We start from the raw sequence: 11,170 nt of genomic DNA on the forward strand, positions 1-11,170 counted from the left end.
GTCTAGAGGGAGTAACATCTATGGAAAAAACCAAATAGAAAAATGATATATGCAAGGATAAAATAAAAAACAGTGCCACATTTAATCACGCCCATGCGTTTTCAGAATACTAAATGCAGAAGATCCAATTAACATATTACATTTGTTTTTTTTGGGAGAATTTCAATAAACCCTCTTAATAGTTAATTAATATCAGTCAACTCCAAAATATTTTAAAATTTCGGTCAATCCTTTTGGACCAAAATGAAATTAAAATTTAAAGATAAAAATATAATAATGTCCTTCATTTTTCTTTTTTTAAAAAACAAATATTAATTGTAGCTGGTGTTTTTTTTCCTTTTAAATAAGGTAGCCAAGGGGGTTTGAACTTATGATCCTTTGGCGCACTAAAAAAAATGTGACTACTGAACCAACAAATGTACTTAGTCATATGTTGCAAAGAAAATATATATATATATATAACAACAAATGTAAGTGTCTAAATATAAATAAGTAAAATTTGACGATTTACAAGTGAAATTCAACAATTTACAACTCAAATTCAGCGATTTACAAGAAACATAAACATTACAAAACACATAAGAGAATTTACAACCCCAAATGTAAGATCTTGGATATTAAGGAAAAAGTAAAATTTGATAACTTACAACAAAAATTCAGCCATTTACAACCAAAATTCAGTGATTTACAAGAAACATGAATACTTACATTTGGAGTTGTAAATTCTCTTATGTGTTTTGTAATGTTTATGTTTCTTGTAAGTCGTTGAATTTTACTTATTCATTCACACTTAAACACTTATATTTGAAGTTGTGAATTCCCTTATGTTTCTTATGAATTACCGAATTTGGGTGATAAATCGTTAAATTTGTTATAAATCTCTAAATTTCACTTACTCATTCACACCTAAACACTTACATTTGGAATTATAAATTCCTTTTTTCTTTTGTAAATCGCCAAATTTTTATTGTAAATTATAAATTTCACTTGTAAGTCGTCAAGTTTCACTTGTTCATTTACATTTATTTTGTTATATATATTTTTCTTTGCATCATATAATTAAATGTATTAGTTGGCCTAGTGTTTACATTCTTTTTGGTGTGTCAACGGAGTTGACTAAAATTTTAAAATGTTTTAAGAGTTAACTTATATTAATTACCTACCAATGGGGTTTATTAAAATTCTTCCCTTTTTTTTCCAGGTCGAAATTAATATATTACATTCAAAAAATGTAAAAAGTTATTAAAATCGTACTATTAAGGTACTGTTACTGATCATACTCCCAACTGACAGAATCGTATATGGATTTCTTGAATTTAATTTAATAAAAAGAAAAGATAAATTGAGCTATAGACAGATAAATTTAAAAAGAAGAAAGGTTAATTGTAGAGAAGAGAAGTACATGGTAGCATGTACGAAGAAGTCAACAGGTTTGGGATTTATAATTTTTACAAATCCGGCTTGATTGATAACAGTTGACCACAAGCAGAGCATAACACCATAATGAAGCATAATCATCAATATAAAGTATTGCAAGATGCACAATCACCTTTCAGATTGATCTTTCACAACTACTAAGTCATGTCACAATGCTACGTTTCCAACCGAAAAAAAAAATAGAGGAAAAGAAGATGGAAGGTAATTAGTTTTAGGTCAGGCTTGATGCTGCAGAAGGTATCATATATCCATCATACATCCTCTGAAATAGACTCTACCTTGAATTCTCTGGTTCACTTGATATGGGTTTTTTCCCCTTAAATCTCTTCTCTCTTTCCTTATGAGTCAAACTTCACCAGATTTACAGATCTTTTTAATTAAAAAAATTCCCAAAGAAAAAAATATATATCAAATTTACAGATCTTTTCAACTTCAGAACAACTGTATCAATGCTTCTCAGTCAGGAGGATCTACATGTTTAACCGATTTCTCGGTCAAAGAAGCAAAATGAAAAATCCAAATAATCTCTACTTGCTTTAACCTCACCTTATCACAGAACTGGATGAAGTATATCATGCTAGTTACTTTTAATCTCAGACCTCAGTTCACTGAATGTGACCGTATAGCAAATGACAACAAGCGAGCGCCGAAAACTTTACCACATTGAAATCCAATCACAAACCAGAGAACCAAATCAGAGAAAGATGATGTTTTCAGTAAAACAGCACAACGCTTTTCACAACAGGCCCTCAACATTCACAGAAATGTGAAATGTACAGTAAAGGAGCCTCATTATCTATACAAATGCAGAGGTGAAGATGAAGTTCAGAAATTGCCAGCTAAGTCCCCTGTAGAGATATTAAGTTCAAGTTCAGCAACTTCAATTGTCGCTCATACAAAAATTAAGAAAAGAGTTAGAAAAGAAGCTTTAACCAATTGGCAAAACAGGCGTGAACAATCTATTTCTAAATTGAACATATAGGAATCTGCACATGCTTAGATAAATCCCACCCAGTACTAAAACAAAGATGTAAATGAAACTAGGAAGGAACTACAGCCAAAACGTAACTTGAAGTATAGCAATATGATTCCTAAAAGATGCTTCCAATAATAGTCCTGTTAAGTGGAAAGAGAGCACTTCAAAAGCATGTCATAGATGCTTCCCCCAACATCATAACGCCTCAAACGCATCAGGACTGCAATATGTAACCCCTTTTCTTACACTAATAATAAAAAGAACAAGGAAATGAGCTGGCAGTTCAAGGACAAGAGGAATGGCCGCGCCAGAGTCCCTCTCAAAATGTAAGAAACAAGAATAAAACAAAACTAATACAAGAGCACAGTTAACTTACTGAAAGGAATATAAGTATTTAAATTGGTCAGAAAACAGGAATCAAATTTTAGTGTGCTATTTTATTGAGTTTGCATAAGAATAATACACTGCCACCAATCAGCATATGGTCTATCGGTCATAAATGCTACATTTCTGAAACTAGAACAATTACATTCTGGAAAAAGAATGAGAGAAGAATAGTTTGTTTGATATTTGTTACAGATTCCAGGAAATGATCTCCATCAATGACAAAACTTCCTCAGTGTAAGAAACAATGTCCCTCCTTACGTGGCATCATGAAGACATATGAAACACAATATGATCGTGCAGTTAAGAGAAACACTAAAGGACAATCACAACAATCATAATGAACAAGAATTCAATGTTCCTACCACACAGCTAAGAGAATCCATCAACCACCAGCTTTCTTCCCACCAGAGTAGTAATTGAGGTACCACCGAACAAATTTCTTCAAACCAGTCTGCAGATCTGTCGTAGGCTTATACCCAAGTTCTCTCTGAGCGAAGCTAATGTTTGCATGAGTAAACTGCACATCACCATTTCGTGGCAACTTCATTATGTTTCGCTTCGCCTTCACCTTTAAGAGCCTCTCCAATATGCTCACAAGTTCTGTGACTGGCACAGGTGAAGTATTCCCTAAATTGAAAACCCTCAATTGAGCCGGCCCTCTCTTCTTCCCACCACTGCCAGTGCTCTTCTCTGCAGTATCCAATGCTCCTAAGCAACCCCTCACAATGTCATCAATGTACGTAAAATCCCTCGCAACCGTGCCATGATTAGGCGCTTCAAATATGGAAATCGACTTCCCCTTCAAAATATCTCTTGTAAAAAAGAAGTATGCCATATCAGGCCTACCCCAAGGTCCATAAACAGTAAAGAATCGCAATCCTGTTAAGGAAAGGCCATATATATGATTATATGTATGAGCAATTTCTTCCCCAGCCTTCTTAGTTGCAGCATATAAGCTAGCAGGCTGGTCTGTTCTATCTCTTTCTGAGAAGGGCACCTTCGTATTAAGTCCATAAACAGAGCTAGAAGATGCCCACACTATTGCAGGTTGTGGGTTTACTGATTTACAAACTTCAAGTAGATTCACAAAACCAGCAATATTACTGTGCACATAGGATCCAGGATTTTCCATTGCATACCTCACGCCAGCTTGAGCAGCCAGATGCATCACATGGGTAAATGGTACAACCTCGAATAGCTTCTTAAGAAGCGCTGAATCGTTGATATCACCTTCAACAATGTACACACCGGTGCGCTCTAGAAGAGCTTGGCGAGCGCGTTTCAGAGAAGGATCATAGTAATCGTTGAAATTGTCAAGGCCAAGTACACCATCACCCCTGCGTTTGAGAGCTGCCGAGACATGGGTACCGACGAATCCGGTGGCTCCGGTAACCAGCACTGATATCCCATTGCGAGACCTCACTTTTGCAGAAGAACGAACCCTCTTCTCCCATGCGGAACCACCCCATCCGCTCGTTCTCAGGGAACGGCGAGATGGATCTGAAGGCAGCGACCCGGATGGTGGCGATCGGAAAAAGAAAATAAAAATCAGACCTAAGAACACGAGAGACCAAAACGTGAGCTTCGCGAGAGAGGAATGCCATCGAACCCTGTGAAAATACGGGGACTTTTCCATCTTGAACTTTCCTGGAGTGGAGGGAGGATCATCTAAATGTGACATTTAAGCAAATCTCAAAGGAAACAAACACACACTACCCTTCTTTCTCCTCCTTCCTCAAAATGTGGATGAAATCTACCAGCTCTCGCTTCACGAAAACGTTAGGCTTAGGGTTTCATAAACTGGGATCCTTAAGGAATAGTGTCCAAAACAAGAAAAGTGGAGAAAGAAAGTGTTCTTCTAGCTCTTTATCCTCGCTGTATTATACGATTCTTCTTGTTTCTTGGAGAGATGGGTTGGTGAATGGCGATGATGCTGGCCACTCTTACGGGCATATAGATTTACAGACAAAAAAGAGGACTAAAGAAGGGATTTTTATTTAAAAACGAATTAACAGCTAGGGAGGGAGAGGAAGAAGAAGACAGGCCAGAGTGTAAACTGTGGAATATGATGGAAAATCTATCAAACGTGGATGATTTAGATGGGTTTTTTTCTTACCAGCAGATTTAGATGGTTGCTGCAATAAAATTAAGACCACAAGAGTCCATGGGAGAAAGAAATGCAAGTGGCTAATGAGAAGACTAAAAAAACCAAGTCTAATAATTCCATTTGAGATGCTAATTTTGATTGGATGGACGGCCTTGGATTTGGGAATTCCAAAATTTCATCCAAATCCTTTTTTAATGTGTGAATTTACCTCATCTCACATGAACGTGAGGGTTTAATTTAGGGATTTGAGGAGTACAACGAATGGTTTGTAGGATTTGGAGATTATGAGAATTAGAGAGTTTTTGCCATATAAAGAGATTCCATCCTTTTCCCTTGTTATTTTCATGATCTCTAAATTGAGAAAATTATTATCATAATTTTATATTTAATTAAATATTCTTGATAATTTTATTTTTTATAATTCGAGTACAACACAAAAGAATATGAGATACAGTGCACTTTACGCATAAGAATTTGATATTAATATCATCATTTCATGATTTATAGATGGTATAACTTACAGCAAATATCATACTTTATTGGGTAGAGGTGTGTATCTAACATTTTTTTTTTTTAATCATGCATCAGATCTTTTTTTTTTGTTACATCCAATACCCTAATTTTATTTTTAGTGTATATAACATTCTAATTTTTAGGATGCTAGATGTAACTAAAAAATAATATCGAGATGCTGGATACATTAAAAAAGTAAAATCGATGTGCTGAATGCACCTAAAAAAAAAGAGAGAATACTGAATGAAACTTTACCCTATTTTATTTATATTATATACATTTTATATTACTTTCTTTATTTTAAATTAAAGTTAATGGGATTTTGAGCCAAAAAAGAGTGCTAAATGACAAAAGTATAAAAAAAATTATATTTAGATCTAATTTTGATTATCCATCTTCAAAATTTTTGAGAAAAATATCTCTACAATTGGGCTAAGGGCCTGTTCTGGTAACATCCCAAATTGTGGTTTAAGGACCTAAATTATGGTTTGAGTGAAAAAGTTGTCAAACAGGAGACAAAATTAACAAATCATGGTTTTGGTTCAAAACCATATTTTCAAAAAAAAAAAGTGAATTCATTATGCTTCTAACTCAAATTGGAGAGTATGGTTGTGCCTGTCAGAGTAAATCTCAATGATAATATGACTTTAACACCCCTCAATTATTATTTTATAAACATATTTAATCTTATATTTTATACACATTAATTATTTATTAATTACATTATCTCATATGTTATTAATTATGTTGGTAAAAAATATATGATTAACAATTTTATTCCTTCAAATTAAAATATATTATAAAATCTATTTTTTATGTAATTATCATATTAATTTATGTTTTTTTAGTAATTAGCACTTATAAAAAGTGCTTCTGATAACAGTTATCCAAACATTCTCACTTTATCATAATTAGTTCTTCACAAAATCTATTCTCCCAAGAATCTATTCTCCAAAAACTATTCTCTAAACCATGGTTTAATTTTATCCAAACACCCTTTAAATCAAGTTGTTCCGCTTTCATCATTTCATGGAAAGCTCTTTACCGGATGTGCTCCTTCACTCTCTTTGTTTTCTTTTTATTACAATTTTTCATGAACTCATTGACATATTTTCATGTCATGCAAAACTTTTTATTACAAAAATCTTGACTTTCTTCAAATATTTTATTAAGGGATAAAACTTAAAGAAGTTGGCCTTGTATCTTAGTGAAAATCCCAATTAAATCCAATTAAAATATCAAAATTTCAATTTAGATTTATTATTTTAACAAATTCTTAACGTAAAAGTATACATTTAGTTATTTAACTTTATACAAGATTTTATTTTGGTTCCCTAACTTTAAAAAGTATATTTTCTAATGAAAAGAAAATATATATACACAATTTTAGGAATTATATTTGGTTCGTTTCTTTGGAGTAAGGAGTTTGTCAATTCCTTATTGATGCCATGACAGCTCAAGTAATCTTCATAGTTGCCAACACTTTGAAGGAAAATTTTCACCTTCTGTTTGGCTTGTTGCGTTCACTGAGTTTGTTGGGTTTCAGTTTGAGTTACTCTTACTTTTTATTCTCCTTTGTTTTGTTAGTTTTTCCTCTTTGTTAGGATGGCTTTTTTTCATTGGTTGTTTAGCTTTACTCAAATGATCATTCTGTAATGAACCAGCCTTTTAATATATATATTTTTATCTTTAATGAAATCTGTTTTCTGATAGAAAGATACATTAAAAAGGCTGGTCTATTATAAAATGATCATTTAAGCAAAGCCCAAACAACCAATGAACAAAGGCCGGCTGAACAGAAAGAAAAAACTAACAAAACAAAAGAGAACAGAAAGGAGGACTAACTCAAACTAAAGCCCAACAAGCCCAATGAGCACAATGAGACAAATAAAAGGTGAAACATATACATGCAAAGTGTTAACAACTCAGAAGCTTACTCAAGCTATCATGGCTTCAATAAGGAATTGATGAACTCCTTACTCCAAAGAAACGAACCAGATACAATTCAAAAGTCCAGAACTATGACTAAACCCTCTCAATCTGCCACTGAACAACCTTAATTGACCAGACTATGCAAATCAAGAGCTATTTACATGATAAGAACAGAAAGCAGCATGGGAGTATGAGTTGATTTGCTAACTGGAAGAACAATTTATAATGTATGCCTTCACTACTTATAATTTTCAAAAATTATTTTGTTATCATTTGCTTTAATTAAGTGTCATTTACATTGTGATTTATAGCTAGAATTGTCTTCTAAGATTGTCATTAATGAGGGCATAGTAAAGGAGCATATGTAGCAATAAGGAAGATAGGATCTTTTGTAATAGTAAACCATGATCATGCAATTTTACCCTTTTCCAATCATACCAACCCATAATCATGCATGTTAAATGTTAGGAACATAGTCATCAACATAGCATATCAAGTATTTTTTTCTCATATCACCTTGTCTTTCCTTTTCTCCCTTGATGGTCTAGCACCTAGGGTTGTCATTGTATAAAAGAATGAGATTTTAAAGAAATCTCAGTAGCATAGAACAAACAATAATAATATTAATCATGCATGGCATGTCATACTACATGTAACATCATTCTCATGCTTTCATTCATGCCATTATCATACCATCATTCTGCCATAGAAAGGGAGCTCATAATCATTCCATTCAATAACTCAATCATGCATAAGCCAAGGCATACAATGCAAGGAGTTAAACATTTCATTACATAGCTAGTTTAACCACATCATGGTATTGAAACTCATGGCAAACAACCATACAAATTAACATTAAAATTGTAAGTTCATGCTACCTTAATCCAAGTCTTGTCTTATGCCTTCCTTCCCTTGATCTTGAAGTCTTCTTGGCCTTAGAACAATGCGTACCAATCGTACAACAAAGACATTCTAAATCTCAACTCAAATAACACCAATGCCTTAACCTAACATAAACCTAGCCCTTGTTTTGGTTTTAAGGTTTTTGTCCCATCTTTCTTAACCTAACTTCTATATCCTTTTACTATATGATTTTTGATTTAGAATCCATATTTGAACTTAGATTTATCAAAATCCAATTCCTTCTCCTAGTTCTTGATTTGCTGAGAGGTTCCCTCTTGAAACTCAAAAATTTTATTTTTAATTTTAATGCTTCCAAGCACATGTTCTTAACATAATCCTACACAATTTTACTTCCGAAACTCATTAGAAGCATTAAATCAACTTAAATTAAACCCTAGCGTAATGTTCCATGCTTGGCTGAGAGCTATCATCAATCATGGTGGCTTGGAATTCTTTTCATAATTCATGCAATAACACATGTTTTGAACTATTTTCTATCCTCTAATATTTAAGCCATCCTCTAATCATGCTTATCAAACCATATAACAATTAAGATGACATAATTTCTTAGGATCTTAGTCACTAAATTCCAATAAGATTAAATTCCAATCAACCACTAATCAATATAATTAAGTCCTGAATTAAAGTTTAAACATACCTTGATTGCTTGCTTAAGCTTGGCTAACCTTTCTTCCTCTTTCTCTTCTTCCTTTTTCTCTCTTTTCTATCTTAAATTCAAGAGCAAAATATTCTTCTTTTAGATTTCTCAGTTTGGCTGAAATATGTATTATGGGAGGTATTTATAAGCAAATATTTGCCCTTAATTTGCCTTGTTTTGCCCTTGGAAAACTTGAGGGTTTCAAGGCCACTTGTCTCTTGATCATGTTATGAAATTAAGTGTCTAACCATGTGATGAAAACCTAATTAAAAATTATAACTCAAGTTCTTCTAAATCAAGATCATGCCATTTACCTTATGAGGTTTCTTTCTTCTAGAAAAACATATGTTTAAAAATATTTTATTTTATTACATAATTCATTCTTCCAAGCATGCCCTTCATAAATTTGAAAAATTCTAACCATGTCCTCTCTTCATAAAACAACGCCAAAATGGTAGAAAATTAGGTGGAAAAATTGCTCCACTAAGTTTTAGGTCATTCTATTGAATAACTACACCAAATTGGTTTAATTTTTCTCAAATCCTGTCCAATCCAATGGCTCTAAAATTTTATTTGTTCATGCCAATAACTTCTTTTAATGAGAGGAAGTTTCCTAATTTTTCTCAAATTAGAATTCAACCTACAACTCCCTCTATTCAAATTTCTTAGAAAATCACCGTCCTACTGATATAATTTGACATTAAACATTTTTAAAGTTAACCTCTATACTTTTAGAGGTCAAGAATAATTTTACAATCTGTAATAAACTTTCAAATAATTTTTTCTGATTTTTTCTTGATTTATCAAAGCCTTTATATATTTAAAATAATTGATATTGGCTAATTTTTCCTATTTATCCAAAAATACCAATAATTAGAAATAATTCTTTGATAAATTATTTCTAACTTGTTTTCACCTTTTAAGTCTCAAATATTATTCTAGACCCTTTATTATATTTTTCATGATTTTTTGAGAATTTTTAGGAATTCCAGGCATAATTTTCACTGTTACCCTTTCTTGACCAAATATTTTTAAAAATGACGATCTAGTCCACATCCGGGATTCACTTCAAAAGTTGTGCTGTCTATGTCTCTACTATAAGACTTGGCCCTCGATCAGCTCTAAGTCCATTTTTAACTAGGTTAAAACTCACATTGTGTGACAATAGACTTGGGTAATTTTGTATATGGTTGCCAACTTCTAATTAGAGCCATTCGAATTTGTTAATATTTAGCACTTTAAGGTTAACCAAAGTGGTATTTTGGAACCTTGCACCATGCATTTTGGATGTACTTTATGAACCTTTCTAAATTTATCAAATATATATGATTATCTATTAGTATATTTTTTTTATCAACTATGTCATTTTCTTATTTACACTTTCGTTTACACAATTATATTAGTGGTCCCCCTCATGTTGCAGGTATTCTCATGTTTAGATATATCCTTTGTACTAATTGTTATATTTTGGCTTCTTTTGATTACTTTAGATACATTCTTTATATTATTTTCCAAATAGAGTAACATAAGTTCTGACATATTAAACGTATATTATTAATAGCTCATACATGCCAACATTTGTATTTCATTGAAGGTCAACAAAGGTCTAAATAAGTCCGCAATCTGCCAACAAAATACATATATCATTTTTCTTTCAATACCAAAATACTAATTCCTACTTCTAACATCATCTAACTACACAGATGATTCACTAAAAAAAAAAACCCAAGTTGGCACCAATGCACCCATCACCATCCTCATTGTGCGTTTAGTCTTCCTCATTTCATCTTTTATTGCAGCTATCTCAGCTTAAAGGTCATCATCTCCTCTCCACTACCTTGCATTCTCAGCATTCAACCTTTCCAAATGCGTAAGTAGCTTATTGATAACCCTAATTGACCCATCCCTAATTTCCTTACCATGCCAATGAAAATAACCACATCCCTACCTTGTACATATGACAATCCTCCTCCATGTGAAAAGCACATTGATTCATATATAAAGAAATAATAATAATGATATAACAACAAACCTACTGATAATTTTCTCATCCGTAGAATCTTCTCAACATTAAACCCCACCTAAAGCCTGTTCAACTCTAATGTCAGCCTTTAAATGTTCTCACCATTATAGACAAGAGAAGGAAGGGTGACTAAGTGACTAAATGAAAGATTATTACTCCATCGTGGACAATGACCCTTAATCCTATGTGGAAAAAACCCTACTTGTATGATGTCCATTTGAGGTCCATCCAAAT

At 32.6% G+C, this 11,170-nt stretch overlaps 1 protein-coding gene across 1 annotated transcript; it reads right to left on the reverse strand.

The window, feature by feature from the left end:
• Positions 1–2,826: 2,826 nt before the first annotated feature.
• LOC114755768 (UDP-glucuronate 4-epimerase 3) lies at positions 2,827–4,814 on the reverse strand. The gene has a single exon (XM_028944639.1). The coding sequence runs from the start codon at positions 4,479–4,481 to the stop codon at positions 3,183–3,185; it is 1,299 nt and encodes a 432-aa protein (XP_028800472.1). The 5' UTR covers positions 4,482–4,814; the 3' UTR covers positions 2,827–3,182.
• Positions 4,815–11,170: the final 6,356 nt, after the last annotated feature.

The sequence above is a fragment of the Neltuma alba genome, unplaced genomic scaffold, assembly GCF_004799145.2.
Source record: "Neltuma alba isolate B1F8T4 unplaced genomic scaffold, ASM479914v2 tig00010339_pilon, whole genome shotgun sequence".
Lineage (NCBI taxonomy): Eukaryota > Viridiplantae > Streptophyta > Magnoliopsida > Fabales > Fabaceae > Neltuma > Neltuma alba.

Excerpts from the sequence above, each read along its gene's own strand:
- LOC114755768 (XM_028944639.1), bottom strand. The coding sequence starts at position 4,481 with ATGTCACATTTAGATGATCCTCCCTCCACTCCAGGAAAGTTCAAGATG.